Here is a 25921-nt window from a genome sequence, read left to right as displayed (position 1 = left end):
CTCTGAGGTCCTTGAGCTCAGGGCTTGTAATGCTAAGATTCCGTGGATCCATCTGAGATGCCAGGAGTTTTAAAAGCCTGTGATTCTGAGAGTCCTTTATTCTCGAGCCTGTGGTTCTCCAACCTCCATAAAAAGCCGATCTAAATCTCTCCCGCGGCCTCCACAACCCCTTCCCTGTCTCCTCACTGTAGCGGCTAAATGTTCCCAGACTCTTGGGCAGGGTCCCAGCTGCAGCTTGCTGTGGTTCAGAGGACAGGAGGGACTGCCTCGGCCCCTCCATTCCTGGTCATTTCTTCTGTCTCTGGTGGCTGCTCACCCTTCCCACTTGGCCACGTCAGGCAGATCGCCTCCTCCCACAGAGAACTGGAATGACCTCCAGGCAACAAGTTTGGCAGCCTAATTTTCAGATGGGGAAGCTGAGTTGGGGAAGGATTTGAGAGCTGGTAGTAGAGACAGGCCTGGACCCTCTATAGGATGTCTGATTAATAGCCAGTGCTCCTTGACCAAAAAGCATATATCCCCATTTGGTCTACTGGGTGCATGTGAAATGCCACCATTTGAACTCCAATACTTGGAACTGGGGCATAGAAGGTCCCCTTAACAAAGAAAACATTTGCAGGGATAGAGAGCATCCTGGCTGCTCTAGCCCCCTCAGCAGGTCCCCAGCATGGATCTTCTCTGGACTCCTTCTGTGGGCTCGGATGTGGGATATGTGACCCTGGGATCACCCCTGACCTAGCCCTGGGGGTGTCCGTTGACATACAAGGGGCCTGGCTGGTGCTATGATCCCAACATCAGTGACCTGGAGCTCTTTCTGCCCTTCCCGCACAACCTGGGCCTGGCCCAAGGAAATGGAAACTCTTCCCCTTTCCCCCTCCCTCTGCAGGTGTCCAGTTCTCCTCCTGGGATCTCCTGGACCCTGGAGACCTGACCTTTCCCACCCCCTCGCCCCATGGCTCAGATGCTATGACAGTTTATTTAGAATTTTTCACCTCCCCTCATAATGTATCCCTAACAACTTATTTACCTTCCTCCACCTCTGCCATGAGCTGTGATTATCCTGATCCCAGCCAGGCCTCTGCCCCCCCAAGCATAAGGCCCTCCCTACTGTCTGCATCTCCTCCCAGCCCTGCTGTCCTGGGAGGGCCACCTGGGATCCCCTGAATGGTACTGAGTGGGGGAAACCCTGGCTCTTGAGCTGCTGCCTCCAGTTCTGGCCCACCATATGGCACAGCTCCAAGGGGCACGATTCACAGAGCTGGGAATACAATATGAATAGTGCCCTGGGGTCCTTAGTCACACCCTGCTGGGCACCCTGATGGCTGGCATTGGGAATCAGCAGGGTGGGACAGCTGGTGGTAGGGAAGGGACAGCAGTGTATCATCTCTCCTGCTGGAAGGAGGGACTAACTACCCTGGCAGAGAGGGGAGGGGCGGGGAATGGAGACAGGAAAGGCCTCCTGGAGGAAGGAGGTTTGGGCTGGGCCCTGAAGAATGGGCAGGAGACCACCAAGTGGGCCTCCATTATAGATTCACTTTCACCAGGCCTTTCTCAACAACTAGGTGGGGTTTCTGCGGGTGGACCTGGGCCTCTTCAACAAGGCAAAGTGAGGTCGTTGTCCCTGGCTGCCAATTTCCAGGAGGAAAACGAGACCCAGGGAGGGACAGTGGTGGCCCCGTTAGCACTGGCAATGGTGACAGGTCTCAGAGTAGCATCCAAGTCTCCAGTCTATCTTGCATCTTGCAACCCCTTCTTTATTGGTTTGGAGCCCAGAAGGGGCTGATCCGAGAGACCTTGTCCGGCGCAGCCCCCTGCAGTTCCAGGGGAGCGCGAGAGATGGCGACACAGAGCAGCACGGCCTGGCTGCAGAGCGCCAGCCCCATGGCGGTCTCCAGGGGCGGGGGGCGGGGGTCGCGAACCTGGGCTCTGACGTCGGAGGCGGGGCCGGCGGCCGTGACGCGCGGGGGCGGGGCTGCGCGCCTTCCCGGACCAGGCGGCGATTCATTCAAAAGGCGCGCAAGCTGCGCGGCCGCCCGTGCGCTCGCCGAGCCGGGCTCGGGCACTGCGTCGGCCTGGGAGCTGGGCTGCTGGAGCTGCCTCGGGGCGGCCAGGTAAGGAGCACGCGCGGAGTCCCAGCCCGGAGTCCAATCCCGGAGGCCGGGGCCAGAGGGATGCGGGCCCGAGCGGCGCCCCCTGCCTCCCAGCGTCTCTGAGGAAGTTCGCCGGCGCGGCGGATGCCGCAGCCCGGGCCCCGCTCCCCCCCCGCCCCCGCGTCTTGTCCCGGCGCCTTCCGCGCACGGACCCCCGCCCGTCTCTGAGCCCCCTGCCCGGGGACCTGTGCGTCCTCCGGCCGCGGCTCCAGGCCCGGCCGTGCGTGAGGGGGAGGCGGCGGCGGAACTTGCAGTTTGAGGAGCCGGCGGGCCCCGGAGACGCCCCGGCCTGGGATACTTGGACTGAGACCAGGACGGGGTGCGGGGCGGGACGGCGGCTCCTCAGTGTGGCTGCGGCGCGGGGAGGCCGGAGGGGGGGTTCTAAACGGTGTCAGCCCGTGACTGTGGGTGACACGGCGCGTGAGGCGGCCCAGCCAGGGCGAACGTGTGGCCCGGACACTGGGCGGTGACGTCGGGCCGAGGGGGAGACACCGAGGGGCTCTGTGTGTCTGTGACAGGCAGAGTGTGTGCGTGTGACTGTGTGAGAGAGACACCCCTGGTCACTAAGGGTGACCGTGACCCCAGCCCACTGTGAGTGAGACCCCGGGTTACTGGGGTCACTGAGTGTGTGTGTAGCCTGGGGTGTGACCAGGGCAGGGTCAGGGCCCTCATGAACGTGAGTGAACATGGTATAGAGGGAGAGGAACCCCAAGTGACTGTGAGAACCAGCCCCTGAAGCACTGGAGTCATAGTGTGCTGTGGGGTCAAGTAGTGCAGTGTGTGTGTGTGTGTGTGTGTCCGCCCGTGTCCGCGTCTGCACCTCAGGGAAATGAGTAAGAGGCGGAAAGAGGAGGGACCTCAAACACCTACTAGCAGATGGGGGCTGGAAGGAGAGGGGCCAGGGAGGGGACAAAGGTCTCTCCAGGACTGTCCCCAAGAGGGCGTCCCTCAGGAGCTCAGTTTAGTGAGGGGGGTGGACCCTGAGTGACTTGCCCTGGCAGAGGGAGAGGGGCCAAGACTGAGGGGCATCTGGTGGGGTGATACGTCTGGCAGCAGCTGAGGGCCCCTGAGGTAACCTCAGGCTACACACACACACACACACACACACACACACACACACACACACTCCGAGAGGCCTGGCTAAGCACACACACACACACACACACACACACACACACACACACACACTCCGAGAGGCCTGGCTAAGCACACACACACACACACACACACACTCCGAGAGGCCTGGCTAAGCGCACGCGCACACACACACACACACACACACACACACACACACACACACACACACACACACACACACACACACACACACACACACACACACACACACACACACACACACACACACTCCGAGAGGCCTGGCTAAGCTCTGTTCCTGGTAACCTGTATTCTCACTGGGCCCAGGCATATTCTTGCTCTCAGATCCCGCCCGCCCTCGCTGGGCCTCAGTTTCCCTGTCTGCACACTGAGGTGTTGGGCTGTGAATGGACTGTGAATCATCACTTCGGGATCCTGTGTTGTTTTGGGGTCAACTGTCAACTGTCTCTGTTCTCCCCTACCTCCCTTCAGGCAGAAAGACTGCAGTAGGGGGTGAGGGCAGGCTGTCTGCTGGGACAAAGTGGCCCAGGGGCTGTGCCCAGGTGCTGGTGACAGGGTTGGAAGCACAGCTCCTCAGATCAAGCCGAAAATTCTGACCCATAGACATTGACTTCTCTGGTCCCCATCTCCTTTCTTCAGTTCCCTTCTTGGGGGGAGCGGGGGCATGTTCCTGGGGGCATGAGTCGTCTCTGCTTTGGAGAGCTGGAGCAGGGCCTCTTCACCATCTGGGCTAGACCCTCCTGAGGCCCCCACCCACACAAAAGGGTCTCTTGGGTTCATGCAAAGTGGAATGGAAATCAGGCTCCCTAGCCCAGGAGAGGTGAGGAGACACCTGCTGAAGGATCTGGAAGTTCTCTCCTGTCACCCTCTGAAAACGTTGATTGCATTCTGGGTCGGGGAGAGAGTTGGGGAGACAGTGCCAGGTGCTATGCTGAATGCTTTATGGTGTGCTCTTGTTGAATCCTCACAGTAGTTCTGGGATGTGATGACTGTTTTTCAGAGAAGGAAACAGAACCTCAGAGAAGCAAAGTGACTTGCCCAAGGTCACACAGAGTCAGGACAGTGCTGGGACTGGAATTCAGGTCTCCTGCGCCTGAAGCCCTGTAAGATGCTTGGAGAGGGCCACTCCCCTTCCTAATATCTGCTCTTGGCTTATCTGGGCTTCCTTCTCTCAAATGCAGGCTGGCAACATGGCCTCGGCAGGGTGTGCCATTGTGAGTTCTGAGTATGGTGTACATGTGTCTAGAACATTAGGGGTGGCTGGGTTACGTGGTCTTCCTGTTCCTCCTCCTCCTCCCTCCCCCTAGCTCTCACCTCCTAGACAGAGGTCACCAGAAAGTCCTGTCTTCTGCCTTCTAGAGCCTGTAACTGGTTTTGGGAGCATCCATGTGGCTCTGAAGAATGTTGGGAGTCAGCAGCATAGCCCAGGCTCCAAGAGTGGCAGGAGAATTGAGAGTCCCACTTGACCTTCACCATACCTGAGAGGCCCTATGCCCCTGCTCAGAGTTGTTCTAGGGGTACTTTCCCCAATCCACCCACACTGCAGGGGTCGAGGGACAGGCTAGGAGTGACCTTGAGCTTGTGCCTACCCTCTCAGGGCCTCAGTGTCCCCATTCTTCCCTGAGGCCCCTGCTAGCTCTGCCCACAGCTGCTGCTTTGCCGAGAGCTGGAGGTGGGGATCCGGGTGTCCCTCTGTCCTCTCTGGAATGACTAGAGTTGTGCTTCTTTTTTTTTTTTTTTTTTAAAGGAGGCAATCTTAAACTTTTTTGCGGGGGGGGGGGGGTTATTTATTTATTTATGGTTGTGTTGGGTCTTCGTTTCTGTGCGAGGGCTTTCTCTAATTGCGGCAAGTGGGGGCCACTCTTCATCGCGGTGCGCGGGCCTCTCATCATCGAGACCTCTCTTGTTGCGGAGCACAGGCTCCAGACGCGCAGGCTCAGTAATTGTGGCTCACGGGCCTAGTTGCTCCGCGGCATGTGGGATCTTCCCAGACCAGGGCTCGAACCCGTGTCCCCTGCATTGGCAGGCAGACTCCCAACCACTGCGCCACCAGGGAAGCCCGAGTTGTGCTTCTTGGGGCTGATCAGAATAGCTGTCTTGGTCTTCTGGGGCTGAGCCTGAGTTATTTCCATCCCCAGCAAAGAGGTGGAAATAGCTCAGGGCCCTGAAAGGGGAGGGAGAGGGGAAGGGTTAACCAAGGGTTAACCTCTTCTTCTGGTCCCAGCCCCACCCTGTGCCCTGCCCAAGCCAAACCTTTTTGGGAACTTGGGCCGCCTGGGCCACAGGGATGGTGGTGGGGCCCGGCTGCGTTTCCAATGTGGCCCCAGTTGGGACTCGTGTGACAGTTGCTGGAGGCAGGTGCGCATTTCTGGCCAAGGAGGGGAAGCTTTCAGCCCCCTTCCCCTGCTCATAGGGTCAGCCTCATTTTACAGAGGGAGAGACGAGGTTCTGAGAAGTGCTGGGACTTACCAAGGCCCCGCACAACCCTGATATTCTGCCTCTCACCCTCCAGACAGGGAACCTACCTTCTGTCCTGCCACACATCCCCCAGCCTACTGGACGTGGCCCAGGACTGGAAGCAGGCCCGAGACATGCCTTTGCAAAATCAGGGCGCCTCTTAGGTTCCAGCTCGGGCCTTGCTGTCCTTGCCCAGACTCCTGTGTTGGCCTCTCTGCCTCCGTTTCCAGTTCCCTCACACACGGCGCCAGAGTGGCCTCCCTAAGGTAACTTGTACTGTTTGCCTGCAAAATATAGTCCAGACTCCTCATCCTAGCATCGAGGTTTTCCTTCTAGGACCCTTTTGAACTTTACATTTTCACCCTCATCCCTCCCTACCAGATGCCTTGGTTGTACTCTGCCTTTGCATTTGCTGTCTCCCCTTTCTAGAACCCTCCTGACCATTCAGGGTACAGCCCCAGCCTCACCACCTCCCCCAGGAAGCCCTCCCAGCCCAGCGTTAGTCCTTCTTCATTGTGCGGTCCATGTGCCACATGTCCCCCCTCACCTCTGGGAATAGGCACAGGGGTGGGGTCCTCATGGGCACTGCACGCCCAGCTGGGTGGGGCCGGCCTGGCCAACAGCCTCTCCTCTCCTGCTGCCATATCTGTGTTGGCCAGGCCTCTTCCTGGGGAAGGGTAGCCATCGTAGGCTGAGGGCCTACTGTGTGCTAGGATGCACAGGGAGGTTGGTACCCAGGGTCTCCAGTGCTCCCGAGTGTGTGCTGGGGGTTAGGAGCAAAAACTCAAGGCCACTCCTGTGTGTAGGGGCCAGTTTGGTGCTTGCCCTGGGCTCCTCAGGCAAAGCTCTCATTCTGGGCCAGCAGAGGACGCTCCCCCCTGAGGCCCTAATGTGTGTTAGGCCCTGGGTGCAGGGCTCCTTGCAGCAGCACTAGCAGGGCATCCCCTTCTTTCCCAAGCTGCTCAATGGGGAGCCCAGACTCAGCGGGCAGAAGGGTCCAGTCCTAGTCTGAGTCACACAGTCACTGGTGCTGGACTCTGGCACTCAAGCTCGTGCCCAGCCCCCAGCCCCATCTCCGCCTCCCACCTGGTGCCTAGCGAGGGTTGTCTGACAACTCTGGCGTCAGTTTTCAAAGAAGGACCAGGCTGGCTACCTGCAGGGGGAGGAGGAAGTGGTGGTAGGGCTGCTCAGGCCCACTCCCTCCGTTATAGGGCCAGCCCTTCTGCCAGGTTAGGCAGGAGGGCTGGACCAGAGGGGGAGACATTTTGCCTGAGATCAGCCAGCAGCCCCCCCCCAACCACCCCAACTCAGGATTGGGACATGACCTCTGGCAGACCTTAGCACCCAGCTGGGGTGGCAGGGAAGACGGAGGTGCCGATGCTGCATCCCTGCTCTGTGTTCAGCCCTGGGTAGGACCATGAGGCTCTCATCCTCAGCCTCATGCCCAGGTCATCAGCAGCCCCATCCAGGTACAGGCATTGAGAAGAGGGCCCAGAGATGGGTCAGGGACTTGCAAGACTCCAGTGTCACTGGGATCCTAACCCAGGTATGTTTGCCTGGAAGGCCAGAGCTTTTTCCCAGGCCACGCTGGGAAAGATGAGTGCTCTATAAATAAACTGCCCATGTGGCTATGAGTGTGTGCCCTGGCTACTTGGCACAGGAGAGGGATGGAGGGGCCTCTGCAGCCAGTTAGAGGCAGGGTCTGAGTGTGTGGGTGGAGAGAGAAGGAAGGAGGGCTTCCAGAAGGAGGGACCTAACTTGGACCTGGACACCCTCACGGTAAGAAGGAGCAGTGAGCGCAGGGATGGAGCCGTGCCCCGCCTCCTGCATGCACTTGCTGCCTCCCTCCCTGAGGGGGACCTCGAACAATGATGGCTGAAGGGGCCAGGAGAGGGGCGGGTCCACCCTGACAGGGAGACTGGGAAGGCTTCCTGCAGGAGGTGGCACCTGGGCTGAGGCCTGATTGTAAGAAGAGTCGTTGTTCCCTGATGAACCATGGATCCTCCAGCCATGCCAGGAGGTCAGCTGGACAGGCACAGTTGTCCCAAATCACAGAGGCGGAAACAAGTTCAGGGATGTAGGGCTGGGTCCTGACTGCTCAGCACCCCTCGCCTTCCTGACTGTGGCTTCAGTTGGCATGGGAGCAGGTGGACACAGGCCTGTGTAAGGGCTGGGGAATGGGCACCCAGGGTCCACCTGGCGAGTCCAAGACTCATCCACCCATGCTGTTGGGACCGATGTTGGGTTCCCCAAGCACTCTTGCCTGCTCCCGAGCCACTGGGTGACCTTGGTTGGATGCTGCTTGGTTCTGAGCTTGGCTTCTCCTCTGGCCCTTGTGGGCTGTTGAGGACTGGTGCTCAGGAGAGGCCTGGTCAGGCCAGGCCCTGACCAGTATTGCTTACAGTGGGCTCCGTTTATCCCCTCAGCATCCCTGGAGACAGGGACCAGAACCCCTGTTTGCAGGGGAGGACCCTGAAGCTCAGGGTGGGTAAGTAACTTGCCCAAGGTCACAGAGCTCCTAAGTGATGACCTAGAGCTTGAACCCAGGTGTGACTGCTCCGGGTCCAGCCTCCCCTTCAGGCTGACCTCCATCCTCAGGCTCTGTTGGTTAGGGCCTGACCTGGGATTGCTGGGGGCAGGGGAGTCTCTTTCCCCCAGCACCTTGAGTCTGGAGGAGTCGGAGAACAGGGCAGGCTGGGCCTGTGATCTCCCCTCAGTCTCTTTCAAAGCCTCCCCAAGTCAGCCTGGTCGGGGCTGAGCAACTCTGGGTTGGCACAGATCACTGGCACAGTGATCGGTACAGATGCACGGCTGGGGCAGGAGGCAAAGATGGCTTCTCGGAGAAGAAGGTAGCAGTGGTGAGAGCTGGTGGGCAGTGGGGTGTCCTCCAGCCCTCATAGCGCTTTGCCATCCTGTCCTGGGAACTGGCGCGGCCTCCCTGCAGGAAGGCTCTGGTTCTGAGTGCTTGGGTGCTGGGCTGGAGCAGGGCGTGTGGGAGCAGCGGGAATGCCAGGTCTGGGGTGGCAAGAGCAGGGGCTGCCAGCTGCCTGTCCCCACTCCGCATGGGGAAACCTTGTCTCCTTTCAGACCAAGTGGTTACAGGGTACTACTCTGAGTCTCAGTTTCCTCATTTGTGAAGCCTGGAACTCTGTCTTTGAGGCCTGGTAAGGGAATGGGCATGTAGTAGGTTCTTAGTGAGGGGTGTTGGGGAGCCCCAGCTCTGCCTCAGAGAGAACTGTCTAGTTTGGGCCCCTGCCACACCCCCCAGCCCCAGGCTTAGGCCAGGGAGGGGGCAGGGATTGCATCTGCACCCAGACTGGGAGGGGCTGGGTGGGCCCTGTCTGGCTGCCTCAGCCCTTTTCTTAGCCTCAAGGGCCAATTAGCCCCCTCAGCCCCACCTGCCCACCTCACACCCCTGAGCCTTCTAAGCCCAGGCCTGGTCGGGGGCCAGGGAGCAGCTGCTGCCTGGTGTGCCTGGAGTCCTCACCCCAGGGTTGTGACCTGGGAGATCTTGGCTGCCTGAGGCTGGGCTGGGGGTGGGAATGGGGGAGCCCTTCTCACTGAGTGGCCCTGAGGCAGCCTCTGCACATCTCTGGGCTCCCAGCCCCGTATTAGTCCCTAGGGAGCTGGGCTCTACCCTGGGATCTTCGTCTTCCTCCTTCCCTGGGCTTCCTGCTTCTCACAGGTCCCAGTGCCTTTTCCTACTGGAGCTGTGGTAGGCTAGGGCACTATGCAAATGAGTATGGATGCAGGAAACCTCAGAGGCCCCAGAGACCCCCATGGCGGCAGTACCTCCTTCCCTGGCGCCTGCCCGCGTGCTTTGTAATAGTTTTTCAGGTGAGCCGCCTCCTGTGTGCCGCCAGCTCCCTAGTCTCTGCCATCAGGTTGGCAAACGCTCAGAACATCTGTTTTGCGCCAGGCCCTGGGCCAGGCTCCTGGGTAGGAGGGGCCAGAGTGAGGTGGGAAGCTGTCAGGTAGGCCTGGGCTCCACCCCTGCTTTACCTCCCCCCGGCTGGGTGACCTGCCACAACCTCAGTTACCCAAGGGTGAAGCAGGGACGCTCACCTCTCCTGTGAGGAGTGGAGGCAACCCAGGATGAGGGCCTGGCCCGAGGCGATGGGAGTCTGTTCCCTTCCCTGTGAGGGCGGAGGATGAAAAGGAGGCAATGCCTAGCTATCCTCACTACCGCCCACTGTGGGCACTGCCCTACTTCAGCCCCAGTTGCCAAGGAACCACTGGCTTCCTTGCTAACCTGGATTTCTCTGTTGATGGGCGGCCTTTGTCTTCCTGCCTAGGGTGCAGCCACTGCCGAGAAAGGCCTGTGTCCAGCTGTGTTTCCAGGCAACCCTAGCCCCTGGAGGCTGCAGGGAGGTCCCCAGGCCGTCAAGCCACTGGCTGGGAAACAGAAATACCTGCCCCCCACCCCCTGCTCCAGGTGGGTACCTGCTTCCCACCTCCGTCTCCCCAGCCCTGCCTCACTTGGCAGGCAGCCCAGCAAGCCCTCTGAGACGAAAGTTGTTCCCTACCTCTCCCTCCCCGGCTAACCCTTCAAGGCCCTGGGGGAAATGCAGGCTTCTCAGCTTGCAGCCTAAGCTTGGTGTGACCTGGGCTCTGCCCACCAACCTTTCCTCTCCCTTCCTACCCCTCCCACCCCCCAGATTGTCAGTGTGGCTCATCGGGCACCTCTCGTGTACCAGGCTCCACGCCAAGCATTGTACATAAACATAAGAGAATCTCGTTTGTACCTCGTACCTCCCATCGAGTGTGTGCCATAACCCCCTCCACGATTTACACGTGGGGAATCTGAGGCACGGTGAATACTTACTGAGGGCCTGCTCTGTGTCGGGCTCTGTGCTGAGCATTTAATGTGCGTTCTCTCGGCCTCACAACAGCCCTCTGAGGAATGGGGAATGGGGGTGGGGTCCACAGCCACAGAGCCAGTGAAGAGCAGAGCAAGGAAGGCTGGTTCTCCCCAAGTCAGGCAAGGGCTTCAGATCCGGGTTCAATCCCCCACCCCGAGCCCAGCCTCTAGGCTGTTAATCGTCAGCCTGCTCCCTGGCCCTCTTGACCTTGGGAGAAGGTGGACCCTCTCCTGAGTGCCTTTTCTGATCCCCCTGGTTCAGCACATACCTATTCACGTGCTGGGCACCCTGCACGGGGGCAGCACGTCAGTGGGGAAGGGCTGGGTGCGTAGCCTGGCCACACCCAGGGCGAGAACTGCACAAGTGAGGTGCTGGTTGGGGGCTTCCAGGAGGAAGTGACTTCGAGCTAAGCTCTGAAGGAAGGGTAGCTGTCAGTCGGGTGATGGGAGGGGTTTCTGGGCAGAGGAAACAGCAGGTACCAGTGCCAGGTGAGAGAGGCAAGTGTGGGGGACAGAAAGAAGCTCAGAGTGGCTGGAGTTGTGGGGAGGGACAGGGGTCAGATCTGGGTGTTGAGACGCCTAAGCTGCGGGGGGGCTGAAGTGGAGGCCAGGGAGGAGGCCAGGGGGCAGGCGAGGGGTGGGGTGAGCATGGAGCCGTGGGAGACCCTCGGAGGAGGCCACCACGGAGGCGGGTGAGGCTGGAGAGGGAATGCGCGGAGATGGGGCCCCAGGCTGGGGCTGGGTGACCCCATGAGCTTCAGTTCTGGGAAAGGGGAAGCTGCTGAGGCCTGAGGAGGCCCGGGTGGTGACACAGCTTCCTCTTTCTCTGAGGCCTCCGGGGGGGCTGCACCTCCCTGGGGCTCTGGCACCTCCCGCTGGGGCCCTGGTCACAGCTTTGCTAGTTGGCTTTCTTCCAGGGAATTTCTGGTTCTAATTGTTTGGGCAGTTTTTTTGGAGGGTGGGGATGGGCTGAGCGTGAGGAACCCCTCCCCCCACCCCACGCCCCCGTGAACCTGTTTTCTCAGAGGCCTCCTGCTCCAGACACCGGGGCAGGGTTTTGTGGTGGGTGAGACAGACATCCCTGCCCTTGCTGCTGTCTGGTGGAGGGGGGCGGGGGCAAGCAATAAACAAGTAAGCAAACAAACAGTTATAAGCCTTGGTGTGAGGTGGAGAGGGAAAGAAGGGGTGACAGGGAGGAAATCACATGACATGTCAGGCTCGTTACCTCATTTAAACCTCATGACAGCCTTGCTCTGGGGCATAAACATCCCCATCTTGCAGGTGAGGAAACTGAGACCCAGCAAGGTGAAGCAGGGGCTCAGGTCCCCCAGGGAGTTGGTGACAGTGGGAACAGGCCCCAGGCTGAGATTTCAGGGAGGAGTGGCCTCTAAGCTAACTTCCTTCTCTGCCCCTGGGGCCTTGAAGGGTGGTTCTCCTCTGCCAGGAGCCCTGAGGCCAGAGAAGACCGCCACCACTGTGGGCTGAGGGTCTGCCCATCTTTGACAGCCCTCCCCCAGGAAGCCCTCAGGAGGTGCCCCGAGGTGCAGGGCTTTGGAAGGTCACTGATTGCCCTGCCTTCTGGAAGGCAGAGGGGTGGGGATGGAGCCTTCTCAGACTCCCCTCCCCCAGCCACGGGGCTTGATCTGAACTTGCTTTTCAGTCAGGGTTCCAGGGCTCAGAGCATAGGTGCCGGAGGCTGGGTGGGGAGAAGGCGCAGAGGGGAGTCAGAGCAGCAGGGGTCCACGTGCGTGCAGGGGTGTTCTGGGTGGAGGCCAGCGGCTGCCTGACTGGGCAGGTCCTCTGGGGGCTCAGGCTGATTGTGGGGGCCGGGGGAGCTGCTGTAAGCAGAGACTCGGGCAGCCAGACTGGAGTAAGTGCTGGTTTGGGGTAATTAGAAGGCACATAATTAGAAGGCGTCAGGGCGCTAGGCAGCAAGCGTCTGTGAATGTGCCTGAGTGGGCCCTCGCTGGCTTTGAGTCTGGGCCTTTGGACCCCATTTTCCTCCTCGAAGTCTTGAGATCATAGCTCCCTGTCTGTCTGGAGGTGAGCAGCTGCACAGCCCCTCCCTGTGGGCTCAGGTCACCCAGCAGGTGCCAGTCACGGCCAGGGGTGGGACTAGGGGGGAGTCTCTCCTCGGTGGCTGTTGGGTCTCTTACTTTCCACCCCTGCCCCAGCTCTCTGGCCCACCCTGGGGATATGGACGGGTGCTGGATCTGGGGGCTGGACAGGGCTACGGGGCCGGTCTGAGGTCTTGGGGCTCGTGGTCAAGTCTGTGGGTGAGCTCCCATGAAGAACCAAGGAGGGGGCCATGGAGAGATGGGCTTGAGTAGGAACTGGGCCTGGGCAGGGGGGACACTTGTGACCATGTTGGAGGAGGGACCGGTGGAGGATGGGTCAGAGGATGCCACCTGTTGGGTGCTGACTGCCAGGGTGCAGCCTTCACTCTACTCTGTGGCTGGACCTTCTGTCCCAGGTTTTCCCCTGAGCTGGCCTTGGGCCGAGAGCCACTGCCAGTGACCTGGAGAGTCCCGAGGATAGTGTGACCACTGCCCCAGCCCCTCCCCTGGGTGTAATTCAAACCCCTGGCCTGCCAAGGTCTGTGCCAGGCCAGGCCCACGCGCAGCCGGATCAGTTTTCTCTGGCTCCTTTTCCTGGTGGGAAGTCCGGGCCGCCTGTAGGCCAAGGAGCTCTCGGCTCTTCCGTGACGTGGGGTTTACTTACTGCAGGCAGTGCTTCTCCTGCCAGGCTGGGCATCAGACAGCCCCGGGGTTCTAGGCAGGGCCCCCTCAACATGCTGGGCTTGGCTGCTCAAGGCTGCCCCTTGGGGGTCAGAGGCTGCCTGTGGCCTGTACCTGAGGCCCTCCATATACACCCCTCTCTCACCCTCCTGAGCCTGGAGACAGGCCTCCTGGAAAGAGGTCATTGAACTCCCTTTTTCTGCCACTATCCCTTTTGTGCAATCCAAATTTTTCTTCCTGCTCTTCCAACCTCGTCTACTGGCTGGAGACTTTTCTACAGAGGAGGCCACACCCTTGAGCCTGGGGGCTCAGCCTCAGGCCCGTGCCCCTCACCCTCTGTGCCCTCACATGCCTTATTTGGTTTCTTGGCACTTCCCTCCATCTGGCACGGGACGCTCACTGTTTATCTGTTGGTCGTTGGTCTCCCCTGGGGTGTGAGCTCCCTGAGGACAGCGCCTGTCTTGTTCATACCTTTTCCCGTGCTGAGGGCAGTGCCCAGCATACAGCAGGTGCCCAAGAGAAGACAGAAGGCTTGAATGCTGGCTGCCACTCCCACCCCTACAGGTCTGCCCGCGGCTCAAGAGATGCAGTCAGACACATCCCAGATCTCTGGAGAAGTCTGCCGGGCGGGACCGTGGGACCTGTGGGAGGACCAGCACTGTGATGGGGTTGGGGGTGGGGGAGCTTTGGGGAAATGGAAGTCTAGAGAGGCTTCCACAACAAGAGGCCTTTGTGTTGGGCTTTGAAGTGTGGCGGAAAAGGCCTTCCTTGGAGCAGAAACAGCAAGAGTGAAGGCAGAGAAGCAGGAGAGGTGGGCATGCTTGTGGGCCCCAAGGAGTTCTGAGAGGCAGGAGCCTGAGAGCTGGGGATGCAAGCGGGGAGGCCGGGCGTGGGGTCGCTGTCAGTGCTCTCGTTCCTCCCACCCTCGGGGCTGAGGCTGTAGGCTTCCTTCCTCCCCTGCTCCCCTGCCCCGGCCTAGGGCAGCTGGCTGTTTATGGAAGAGGCAGGAAGCCCTTCCTCCTCTGGGAAGCTGCCCTGGGAGGCTGGCCCCAGATAGGGTGCCCCCACCTCTGCTAGGACCTGCAGTGGACCAGAGGGCAGGGCTGGTGAGTGTAGGCCAAGCCGCCCCAGCATTCTGCCCGCCTGGTGACACCTCTCGATGTTCCTGTCCAGCCCCGTCCTGGAAGGAGCACTGGGAGGACGGCAGCTGCCTGCCTGCCTGCCTGTCCCGTCTCCGTCTGAGCCTCCCCTCCATCTGCCTGAGGCTGGCGACCCACTGGGGCTTGAGGATGAAGCTGAGCCCACCGCACTGGCCCCTATCCTGCCTCCTTGTGGTGAGTTGGGGATGGGACCCTGGGGAAGGTGAGTCCTGAGCCCTGCGCTCAGGAACCTCTTGCCCCGGCGGGTGCTGGGGTTGGTTACCTGGATCATTTTTTTTTTTTTTTTTTTAAACATCTTTATTGGAGTATAATTGCTTTACAATGGTGTGTTAGTTTCTGCTTTATAACAAAGTGAATCAGTTATACATAAACATATGTTCCCATATCTCTTCCCTCTTGCGTCTCCCTCCCTCCCACCCTCCCCATCCCACCCCTCTAGGTGGTCGCAAAGCACCGAGCTGATCTCCCTGTGCTATGCGGCTGCTTCCCACTAGCTATCTATTTTACATTTGGTAGTGTATATGTGTCCATGCCACTCACTCACCCTGTCACATCTTACCCTTCCCCCTCCCCACATCCTCAAGTCCATTCTCTAGTAGGTCTGTGTCTTTATTCCCGTCTTGCCTCTAGGTTCTTCATGACCTTTTTTTTTTTTTTCCTTAGATTTCATATATATGTGTTAGCATACTGTATTTGTTTTTCTCTTTCTGACTTTCTTCACTCTGTATGACAGACTCTAACTCCATCCACCTCACTACAAATACCTCCATTTCGTTTCTTTTTATGGCTGAGTCATATTCCATTGTATATATGTGCCACATCTTCTTTATCCATTCATCCGATGATGGACACTTAGGTTGCTTCCATGTCCTGGCTATTGTAAATAGAGCTGCAATGAACATTTTGGTACATGACTCTTTTTGAATTATGGTTTTCTCAGGGTATATGCCCAGTAGTGGGATTGCTGGGTCGTATGGTAGTTCTATTTTTAGTTTTTTAAGGAACCGCTATACTGTTCTCCATAGTGGCTGTATCAATTTACATTCCCAACAGTGCAAGAGTGTTCCCTTTTCTCCACACCCTCTCCAGCATTTATTGTTTCTAGATTTTTGATGATGGCCATTCTGACCGGTGTGAGATGATATCTCATTGTAGTTTTTTTTTTTTTTTTAAAGATTTTAATTTATTTATTTATTTTTATTTTTGGCTGTGTCGGGTCTTCGTTTCTGTGGGAGGGCTTTCTCTAGTTGCGGCGAGCGGGGGCCACTCTTCATCGCGGTGCACGGGCCTCTCACTGTTGCGGCCTCCCTTGTTGTGGAGCACAGGCTCCAGACGTGCAGGCTCAGTAACTGTGGCTCACGGGCCCAGTTGCTCCGCGGCATGTGGGATCCTCCCAGACCAGGGCTCGAACCCGTGTCCCCTGCATTGGCAGGCAGACTCTCAACCACTGCGCCACCAGGGAAGCCCCTCATTGTAGTTTTGATTTGCATTTCTCTAATGATTAATGATGTTGAGCATTCTTTTATGTGTCTGTTGGCAATCTGATATCTTCTTTGGAGAAATGTCTATTTAGGTCTTCTGCCCATTTTTGGATTGGGTTGTTTGTTTTTTTGTTATTGAGCTGCATGAGCTGCTTATAAATCTTGGAGATTAATCCTTTGTCAGTTGCTTCATTTGAAAATATTTTCTCCCATTCTGAGGGTTGTCTTTGTGGCTCTTCTTTTGAAGAATCGAGGCAGTCTGACCCTAGGAAGTGCCTCCTGCCCCACGGGCTCCTGGTGCCGTTGGCCTCTCAGTGTTTGGCACGTGCTGGAGCCGGGTCTAGGGCCTGAGGAGGTCTCTAGCACCTCCCGTGTGACATTCCCTCTGCCCTTCAGGGTAGCTGGCTCTACACTGTGCCTGCCCCAAACTGGGGCCCAACTGGAGGACTGGGGGATCTCCCCTGCGGGCAGGATTCAGGGCAGATAGTTCACACCTGGAATGGGAAGAGAGGGAGCTCCGAGAGGAATAGGGGGAGGACACAAATGGAGAAGATCCTTCCTTTGGGGCCTGTCATGCCCTGTGTGGGTCCCAGGGTGTGAACGGGCTGGCCTTGTGTTGTGGGAAGGTCACGGAGGAGGATGTGGTCCCAGAGACTCAGCCGAGGCCCCGAGGCACTATCTGCAGCCTTGGCCCCAGGGATGATGAACTGAGGCTGGTTAATGACATTTTCAGCTGTGGTGTGGGGACCAAGGCAGCAGGAAGGGGGGCGGAACCTGAGAGAGGAATTTGGAAGAATTTCCTCCTCGTCATCCTGGTTAGCTAGAAGGGCGTGACTCACAGACCCAGAGGCTCAAGATCCTGATCTGGCCCTGTCTGAGGCGTTTCAGCACTTTCCAGAAGCAGATGTGGTTCTCCCCTTGCCTAGGCAATGGCAATGCAGCAGGTCTGGGACAGGCAGATTTTACTTGTAGCACAAGGGATTGAGGTTAGAGAGTGTCCCCAAAGCCTGGGGGTGGCCCTGTATATTGGTGGCCCTTGTGCCTGGGGTGACTGAAAGTGGGTGGGGGGTAGGTGGCCCCAGAGATGCCATGTCCCAGTGCTTTCCGCTCCCTCAGTGTGTCCTGCCCTCTTTTCTTCCAGCTGTTGCCCTGGCCTCTGGCCACTGCAACATCAACAACTCCTTGGCCGTGCCCACCTGGCGAGGAGCCCAAGCTGGTGAGCTCGCCCTGCCCATCCACCTCTCCTGGGAAGACTGTTGAGGGCCAGGGGCAGGGACCTCAGGCCTGGCTCCTGGCTTTGTTCTCACTCTTTCCCTCCTGCAGGAACCAGGGCAGGGCACATTATGCAGGTCCTGCCCCCCAGGCACCTTCTCAGCTTCCTGGGGCTCTAGCCCTTGCCAGCCGCACTCCCGCTGCAGCCCTCGAGGGAGGCTGGAGGCCCAGGTGGGCACGGCAACTCGAGACACACTATGTGGAAACTGCCAGCCTGGGTGAGCCATGGGGTGGGGTGTGGGTGTTCATGACCAGGTGACCAGGACTTGAGATCCTGGGATCCCAGCCTCACTCACCTCTTGAGTGGGCCGCGGTCTTCCCATCTGTGAAATGGGGTGGGTCAGGACCAGTGAGGGTGCCCAGTAGGAAGGTCCAGCCTCTCTTAAGGATAGTTTTTGGGCTTCAGTAACATCTTCCCTCCCTGCAGGTGGTTTGCCCCGTCAGAGGTCCCCCGTGTTCCCTGTCAGCCGTGCTCCTGGACACCCCTGGGTACTCGCGGCTGTTACGGTGAGTGGCAGGTGGTGGCTAGGACTGGCGGGGTATGTGTGGGGAGGGGTCTGGCGAGCTTAAGCCCAAGGGTCCCGCAGTGTCCGTCTGGGGCAGTGGGGTCCTCACACCCCTAGCCCAGGGGAGGGTGTGCAGCCACAGGGTGTCCAGCAGGTCCACTGGCTGTGTCTTCTCACCCCGCCTTTGAGTGGCAGAGACTGTCCAGCAGGTGGCTGCCACAGCTGGGGGCTCACATCCCGACCGGTCTCCTGTCCTTATCCCCTCGAAACAACCCATGTAGCTGAGTGTGAGCACATATGCTTACACACATGCACCTCCTCTCACCTGTTGAGTTGGTCACCTTCTGAGGCAACTAACTCATGGGTCAGGCTGTGGGGAGGCGGGATCCGGTGTCGCTGTGCCCAGGCATGTGCACCGTTGCCTTTTGTTCACCCCTCTGACCCATCATGAGGGGTGGACAGAGGCCTCAGGGTCTGGCTATCCTGAGGGCTGAGGAGGCCTTGCTCAGGCTGGCTGACTGGTCAGATGGCCAAAATGGAGGGGGTGAGTTGCCCTTTACTTCCCCACCATGGTGGAGAGTGGGTGCTCTGGACATGCCGGTACCACCCACCGCCCCGACCCCTGCCCACAGTAAACTGGGCCCTGGGCCTCTCTGAGTGTGTTTCTCTCTGCCTCTGTCTTTCCTCCATGCCTCCATCCTCCGTGGTGCTCAGAGTGGGGACGACGGGCCAGACGTGGCGTGGAGGTGGCAGCAGGGGCGAGCGGCGCAGGGGAGACGCGGCAGCCTGGGAACAGCACGCGGGCGGGCAGCCCTGAGGAGACGGCTGCCCAGTACGCGGTTATTGCCATTGTGCCCATCTTCTGCCTCATGGGGCTGCTAGGCATCCTGGTGTGTAACCTGCTCAAGCGGAAGGGCTACCACTGCACGGCCCACAAGGAGGTCGGGCCTGGCCCTGGAGGCGGAGGCAGCGGTGAGGCCCAGCCTGGGGCTGGGTGGGGAGGCCAGAGGGCGCAGGCTGAGAACCTACTTGGTCTGGAGGGTCTGACGGGGAGGGGCCTGCAGAGGGCTACTCGGGAGAGTTTCCCAGAGGTGCCGCACGTGGGCCGCAGAGGAGACACTGCGGACTGACAAAGTGGAAGGAAGGGTGAGGTGGCCCGAGGTGGCAACTGGGGCGGAGCAGAGGCAGAGCAGAGGTCAAGTGGCTTTAGTGGGATTCCCTCCCTGTGTGAGGCCCTACCCAGGTGTAAGGGCCTGGACTCCTCAGGGGCTGCAGTTGTGTGTGTGGTTCAAGGGTTGGACTGCTTTCTGGGTACTCAGGGTGACCTCCGACCTCTGGCCTGAAGGGCTGGCAGGGCAGCTGTCCTGGACGGGGACCATGAGAGGCTCAGGTTTCAGCTCCAGGCTGTGGTTTGAGTTACGAGCCCTGGAACCAGAGGGAGAGACATGTTCCTCCTGCCCCTACCCCAGGGCCCTGGGTCCCTTTTCTTCTTCCCCTTACCCCCCCGTGCTGTCCCCCGAGGGCCAGTAGGGCCGGGATCCCACATGCACATACACTGCTCACAGAACTTGGGGGCCAAGTCAAGATAGAATGGCGCCTGCCATGCCAGTGCCATTTTCAACCTCTGACACTGCAGTCTGCAGGGGGCAGGAGGGGGACAGGCGCTTTAGGCAGGCAGGAAAGTGGCAACTCAGGCCATTTTGCCTGGAACTGCACTTGTTTTCCTGGCCTAGGACTCCCTTTAACTGTTGGCTACTGCCTGGGTGCGAGTCCTAGGAGTTCTGTTTGCTGCTGGCCCAGGAATGATTGCATGGCTCATTCTCATGCCCTTGAGGTTCGGGTCCTCAGTTAGTTATACCGACAGGGCGGTGTGCAGGGAGGTGATAGGCCTGGGATGGCAGAGTTTGCCGGGGCTGTCGGAGGTTCTGGGCAGAGAGGCAGCCCACAGCTCCCTGAGGCTAAAGAGAGGAGAGGGCAGGCCCTGAGAGAGGCTGGTTCCCTCATCCCACACACTCTGCAGGGACGGTGGAGTTCAGATGGCCCTGAAACCGCTAAGCCCCTGGTGCTGCTGGGTGCAGGGAGCAATGATGCTAAGTAGTGAAGGTGATAATGGGCTCAGAATCAGAGCTGAGGCCCTTAGGTACGCGTACACCGAGGCCAGGGGCGCCCTCTGCTGCCATGTCCTGGTGTAGCCTGTGAGCCCAGAGTGTGCCCCTGCGTCCTTCCCTAGGATCATGGTTCTCTGCTCTTCCCCAGGGGTCAACCCTGCCTACCAGACTGAGGACGCCAATGAGGACACCATTGGGGTCCTGGTGCGCCTGATCACGGAGAAGAAAGGTGAGGGGGGAGGTCTGACCCCATCCCTCCCAGAGCTCTGCTCTGCCCCTCCCGCCGGGATACCTCAGGCCAGCATGCCCCTCTCTGACCACTGTGGTTCATGAGGCTGCCGCCTCTCTGCCTGCTCTTGCCTGGTGAGAGGTGGAGGAAAAGGCACACAGCCTGGGCCAGCGAGGGGGTGGCGGGTAGGTAGGGGGATTTGTGCTGGGGCAGGAGGTTGGGGGGAGTGTCCCTCACAGCCCAGAGCCGGGTTCTGACTACAGCTGCCCACAGAGAATGCAGCGGCCCTGGAGGAGCTGCTGAAGGAGTATCACAGCAAACAGCTGGCGCAGACCAGCCACAGGCCTCTGCCCAGGTAAGTGGGCAGGTGGGCAAGGAGGGCCCCAAACCACAGGTAATCAGCCTGCCTCCTGGGGACTCACCACTTGGGCATGTTGCCCCTCCTGTCACCCCGCTTCCCCTTCACTATCTCCTGGGGTCTCCTGGGCCTGCCCTGCCCCAGTGACCGCTCCCACCTGTGTCTTCCACAGGCTGCCGCCGGGCCCACCCAGCATGCTGCACGTCTGCCCACATCGCCACCACCTCCACACTGTGCAGGGCCTGGCCTCACTCTCTGGCCCCTGCTGCTCCCGTTGTAGCCAGAAGTGGCCCGAGGTGCTGCTGTCCCCCGAGGCTGCAGCTGCCACCACTCCTACTCCCAGACTCCTGCCCAACCCAGCCAGGGCGCCCAAGGTCGGGGCCAAGGCAGGACGCCAGGGCGAGATCACCATCTTGTCTGTGGGCAGGTGAGGAGGGCATAGACACAGCAGGGTGCCACGACATGACATGACAGCTCTGGGGGAGGCAGGGCCCTAGCCTGATCCATGAACAGTGGTTCAGTGGTGGCCTCACCCTTCCTGGCCTCAGTGGGCCTCTTTGCAGTGGGGGTGGCCAGGGAAAAGCCAAGTCTTCCCAGCTATGCTCTCTCACATGGAGTCCTTGGGCCCCCAGGGCAGGGTCATAGCCCCCATCACACCTGTGCCGCCTCAGGCTAAGAGCCTGTCCACCTGCAGCCTAGTGTCGGGAGGTGTTGGGAGCTTGTCAGTGGGTGGGAAGACATTGGAGAGGGCTCACGCTCTGACCCATGAACTTGCTGTGTGACCCTGGCGGGTGCTGCGTCCTCCACACCTGGGGTCCCTCCTCTAATGGAGGATGATCGCACTACCTCTCCTCACAGGTTCCGTGTGGCCCGAATTCCTGAGCAGCGGACGAGTTCAGTGGCCTCGGAGGTGAAGACCATCACGGAGGCCGGGCCCTCAGGGGGTGAGCTCCCTGACTCCCCACGATGTGGCCTCTCCAGTGAGCAGCGGGCACTGCTGGGAAGTGGTGGAAGCCACCCTAAATGGCTGAAGCCCCCAGCAGAGAACAAGGCCGAGGTGAGGACCAGAGGGGAAAGGTGTCTGTTGGCACCTGTGCCAACCCCAACTGCAGATGGGGCAGGGGTGGAGGTACAGAGGGCTACTTTCTTGGAGTCCAGAAGCCCCCTGACAGCTCTGACCCCTCACCCCTGCTCCCCAGGAGAACCGCTATGTGGTCCGGCTGAGTGAGAGCAACCTGGTCATCTGAGGGGCTGTCTCGTCTGAGGACACTGCAGCCCTGCCCTGGGAGGTTCCGAAGGCTTCCTGGAGGAGGTAGAGCTGCAGCTGAGCCAGTGAGGATCCAGAATGGCCCAGCAGACAGAACACACAAGGCCAAGGCCTGGAGGTGGGAGCGTCCACCCCAGTGAGGAGGCAGGCCAGCCGGCCGGCGGGTGCTGTGTGCAGGAGCAGGTTGAGAGCCCCTCCCGTCCCTGCCGCCCATTTCCTTCCCTGCAGGATGTCCCTGATGCCGTGCCCTGCCCTGGCTGGATCCTAGGAGCCCACAGGGTCCTCTGCACCACCGGGTGGCTAGGCCTCAGTGGTGGGGAGGGGCCCTCTACCTGGCCCCCCTGGCTCCACGCCTTAGTGATGAGCCACCCCTTGCCTCTGTAGAGGGGACCTCCCCCTCCTTTCTGACAGGTCCTGCAAAGGGAGGGGTCAACAAAAAGCCATGAGCTAGGAACCGAGTTCCTGGGTTCTAATCCTGGGCAAGCCCCTGGCCATTACTGGGTCCCAATTCTTCTGACTGTGAAGCGGGGAGAGAGTGGCGTCTCGGTGCCCAGGGCCTTCCAGCATCTTGCAGGCTCTGGGCTGGGTCGTGTAGATGGAGAGCTTGACCCCTTGCCACCCCTCCCACTAGTGGTTTTATCTGGCCCCGTTTTTGCTGCTTCAGGGCCACCACCTTCAAGGCTCCCATGGGGCTGCCCATCCATGGCTCTGCCTACAGAAGGGGCATAATGCACGTGCCTGCCCCTGCCCCTGCTGTTTTTATTGAAATTGAAAAAACAGACTTGACCTGGGCAGGGCTGTGGTACAGAGCCCCAGCCTGCCCAGCCACCCACAAGATCTCAGGCACTTGGAGGGTAAGGGGTGAGGCTTCTGGCCTCGGTGGTTTCTGTGTCCCTGTGGTGTTGGTGTGTTCGTCCCCTGGCCTGGGCAGTGCGGGCGACTGCCCAGCCCGCGTCTCCACTCTGGCTCAGCAACCTCGTTATTTATGTGGGGCTGTGCAGGCATGGGCCCACTGCTGTCCCCATTTCTCTTATTTATTGAAACTTTGCTGTTGTCCCACCCTTGTGTCTCCACGCCCATCCATTTGTTGAATAATAAAAGGTGGGAAAGTAGTGTCATGAGGAGCTTCTTTTTCCCTGTGTCTCTTCTCAGGTCTGCCCGTTCAGTGAATAGTTCTGTGTCGGGCTCCGTGTGTGGGACAGGCCATCCCTCCCCTGGCAGCGCCTGCTGTTTGGCAGGTGGACACCAGGCAGCAGCTGAAGTGGGGCCGGAGGAGGCCTCTCAGGTCACCTGGTTCTCACTGAAGGCTCTAGAAGCAGTGCTGTCCAACGGAAATAGAGTGTGCGCCACGTATGTAATTAAAATTTTTCTAAGAGCCACATTTTAACAAGTAAAAAGGAACAAGTGAACTTATTTTAAATGATATCGACAATGTATTTTACTTAAACCAGTATATATAAAATACTTTCATTTCAATATAAAATCAGTATAAAAATTATGAATGAACCATTTTTTTGCTTTGAAATGTGGTATGTAAACTACACTTAAAGCACATCTTAATATGAAGTAGCATATTTCAAGGGCTTGATAACCACATGTGGCTAGTGGCTCCTGTATTGGACAGCATACCTCTAGAGGAAGTGGAGCCTGGCACATGGATGGGGTAAGTAAGGCATATTGAGGGCTGGAGAATGTGGGAAGGGGAGCTGTGTTCCACAGAGAGGGAACAGCATGTACAAAGGCCGGACGGCAATGAAAATATGAGGAGCTGGAGAAGCTGCAAGTACAGAGTGACTAAGGTGTGAAGGCTGGGCTGGGGGTGGCAGCAGAAGGCAGCCACATGGGCTCTTGGAAGCCACTGGCCCTATGCCAGGGATGCCCAAGAGCCTCTAGAGCATTCAGGAAGGGGAAAAAGTATGACTGGCCAGCTCACTCCTGACCACTGTGGAGGGTGGAGGAGCTGTGGGAGCAGGGATCCACAGGAGGCTGTTGCAGCCATCCAGACGAGACGGAGGAGCAGGGGTTTGCGGGGGCGATGGAAAGACTCCTGGGACAGAGGACAGAACTGCTAGGGCTTGGTGCCGGGATGTGGCTCACGGGATTAGGGCCAGCTGGGTGGGGAGCAGTGATGCAGACCCACGGGATGTCCTGAGGCACCTGCATGTGAAGGCCCGCGGCGCTCGAGACAGACCTGGGCTACGAGGATACCTGGAAGCACTCAGATGGGCATTTGCACCAGGACTGGACTGGGAGGGAGCACGTTCCAGGGAGAGAGCTCAAGGAAGGCCCAAAAAGGTGGGAAGGAAAGCAAGCAGGACAGTGCAGCATCCTGGAAGCCAGGGAAGGACGAGAGTATGGGGAGCAGGGTGGGTCACAAGGCCAGGCGCTGCGGCAAGGTCAGGACTAGCGTCCCCTGGCTAGCCGACACAGGGATGTGGTGAGAGCAGAGCCAAGTCCCAGTGGGCTGAGCTTCCTGCAGAAGCCTGACTGTGCCAGGTAATAGCTGGTGGGCCCTCAGGCTCCAGGGAGAGAGGGTTTTTTAGTTAATTCCAGGTTCTTTTGGTGTTTGTTTTTGGTATGGTTTTAAAAGACAGAGGGTCTTCTCTGGTGGTCCAGTGGTTAAGACTCCGCGCATCCACTGCAGGGGGTTCAATCCCTGGTCGAGGAACTAAGATGCCCGCGTGCTGCGTGGTGTGGCCAAAAAAGAAAAAAAAAAGATGGAAGGAAAGGACATATTTCAACACTAATGGGAAAGAGGCCCAAAGAGAGGCTGAAGAACCAAAAAGTGACGGTTCATGGAACTTGGGGAGGTGTGGAAAGGGACACCCTGCGGGAGGCCCAGGCTTCACACAGGGCAGAAGCCATGGCAAGGGGCCAGCCTAGCAGCTTCAGAGAAAAATCCCCGCCTGAGGGGAGGCTGAGCTTTGAGATTCGACCTCTCCCTTCCTCTCACCTCTCTTAGGGCACAGGCTTCTCTCTGGGGCTTCTCAGGTGGGCAGGAAAGGGAGGGCACCTCTGAGGACCCAGGAGGCAAAGCATCACCTGCTCTAGGAGAGGGGAGGGAAGGAGACAGGCTGGACATCAGGAGGAATTTTCCGGAGCACCAAAGGTTGTCAAAGTCTAGAATAGGGTGTCTGTTGTAGGGGACCAGTGGGCATCACCAGTGCACCCCGGGGAATGTTCCCTGGGGCCACCGTGGTGCGACTGGTGTCCCTACTTGCCAGCTGTCCAGCTGCACCTCAGGGTGTGGCTTCTCAAATTTGGCTGTCCCCTCAGCCAACCCCACTTCACCGAGGACTTGTGTGACACACTGAGATGATGAGGACGAGACAGTGCCCTGGGGGAAAGGGGTGGGAGGCTGAGCCCTCCCACTCTCTGGCCTCCTTTCCCAGGGGGAAGTTGGACTCTGGTCTCTGGATGTCCTCTTGCCTGGGGTGAGGCACATACAGATGCCAGCGATGGTGGAGGCCGAGGCTGGGTCTGGGCTTCCCAGGTTAGGTAACGCACACCCCATCTCAGTGCTGGGCCCTGGGGTAATAAGCACTGCTCCCCTCCAGACCACTCCCACCACCCCAATTTCCTGCTTGCTGGAAGGTAAGAGAAGGGATAGTCTCTTGTCCCTGGAGGATATTGAGGTGAGCTCCCAAAAGAGTGGGATGCGGAGCTGAGGGATCAGGTAGGGGTGTGTCTGATACTCTTGGCTTTTAGGGCCCCTGCCCTCACGTGGAAGCTTTCTTGGCTCTAAATCCTGCTCTTGAGCTCAAGGTAGGCCCAGGCTGTTGGCAGGGCTGGGAGCTGGAGGACACGGTGGGGCCCTGGGCCAACCACTGAGGACAGTTCTCAGAGTGCCCTCTCTCACTCCATAACCCCTCCTCCATGGGCCAGAATGGTGGGTGCTGGGGCCCTGGTCTCTGCCTTCTACCTGCTCCTGGCCCCCAGCCCTGCCACTGACCTGGAGCTGAGTCCCTGGGAAAAATCCCCTTTCTGTGCAGGGGAAGAGGGCCCAGCAATGCCCTCCCCTACCACACCCGACAGAGCTTTCTGCCATCACAAGGGAGGGAGAATGAGTTTCATGTCAGGTGAGGACAGGAGAGGAAACTGGGGAAGGTGCTATGGAGGCCCAGGGTACCGTTTGGTAGAAAGGGCTCGAGAGTCAGGAGTCCTGAGTGTTAGCTACAGCCAGGTCACTTAGCCTCTTTGGGCCTCAAGTATTCTCTC

General features: G+C 59.0%; 1 protein-coding gene across 5 annotated transcripts; it reads left to right on the top strand.

Moving 5' to 3' along the window:
* The first annotated feature begins 1980 nt into the window (after nt 1-1980).
* RELT (RELT TNF receptor) lies at nt 1981-22816 on the top strand. Of its 5 annotated transcripts, XM_082411282.1 has the most exons (12): nt 1990-2111; nt 10019-10158; nt 14496-14656; nt 17105-17179; nt 17287-17453; nt 17663-17742; nt 18456-18713; nt 19998-20078; nt 20352-20433; nt 20609-20863; nt 21295-21493; nt 21636-22816. In XM_082411282.1, exons 3-12 carry the CDS (start codon nt 14612-14614, stop codon nt 21681-21683), a joined length of 1290 nt encoding a protein of 429 aa, XP_082267408.1. In that variant the 5' UTR covers nt 1990-2111; nt 10019-10158; nt 14496-14611; the 3' UTR covers nt 21684-22816. The 5 variants fall into 5 exon arrangements, with proteins under 5 accessions (XP_082267406.1, XP_082267408.1, XP_082267409.1 ...); XM_082411280.1 differs by lacking the exon at nt 10019-10158 and having other exon boundaries at nt 1981-2111; XM_082411279.1 differs by lacking the exons at nt 1990-2111; nt 10019-10158 and adding an exon at nt 11235-13886.
* The last annotated feature ends 3105 nt before the right edge of the window (nt 22817-25921 follow it).

Source organism: Balaenoptera physalus, assembly GCF_965194825.1.
Source record: "Balaenoptera physalus genome assembly, chromosome: 10".
In the NCBI taxonomy this organism is placed as follows: Eukaryota; Metazoa; Chordata; class Mammalia; order Artiodactyla; family Balaenopteridae; genus Balaenoptera; species Balaenoptera physalus.
This window is presented reverse-complemented; position numbering and strand designations above follow the sequence as displayed.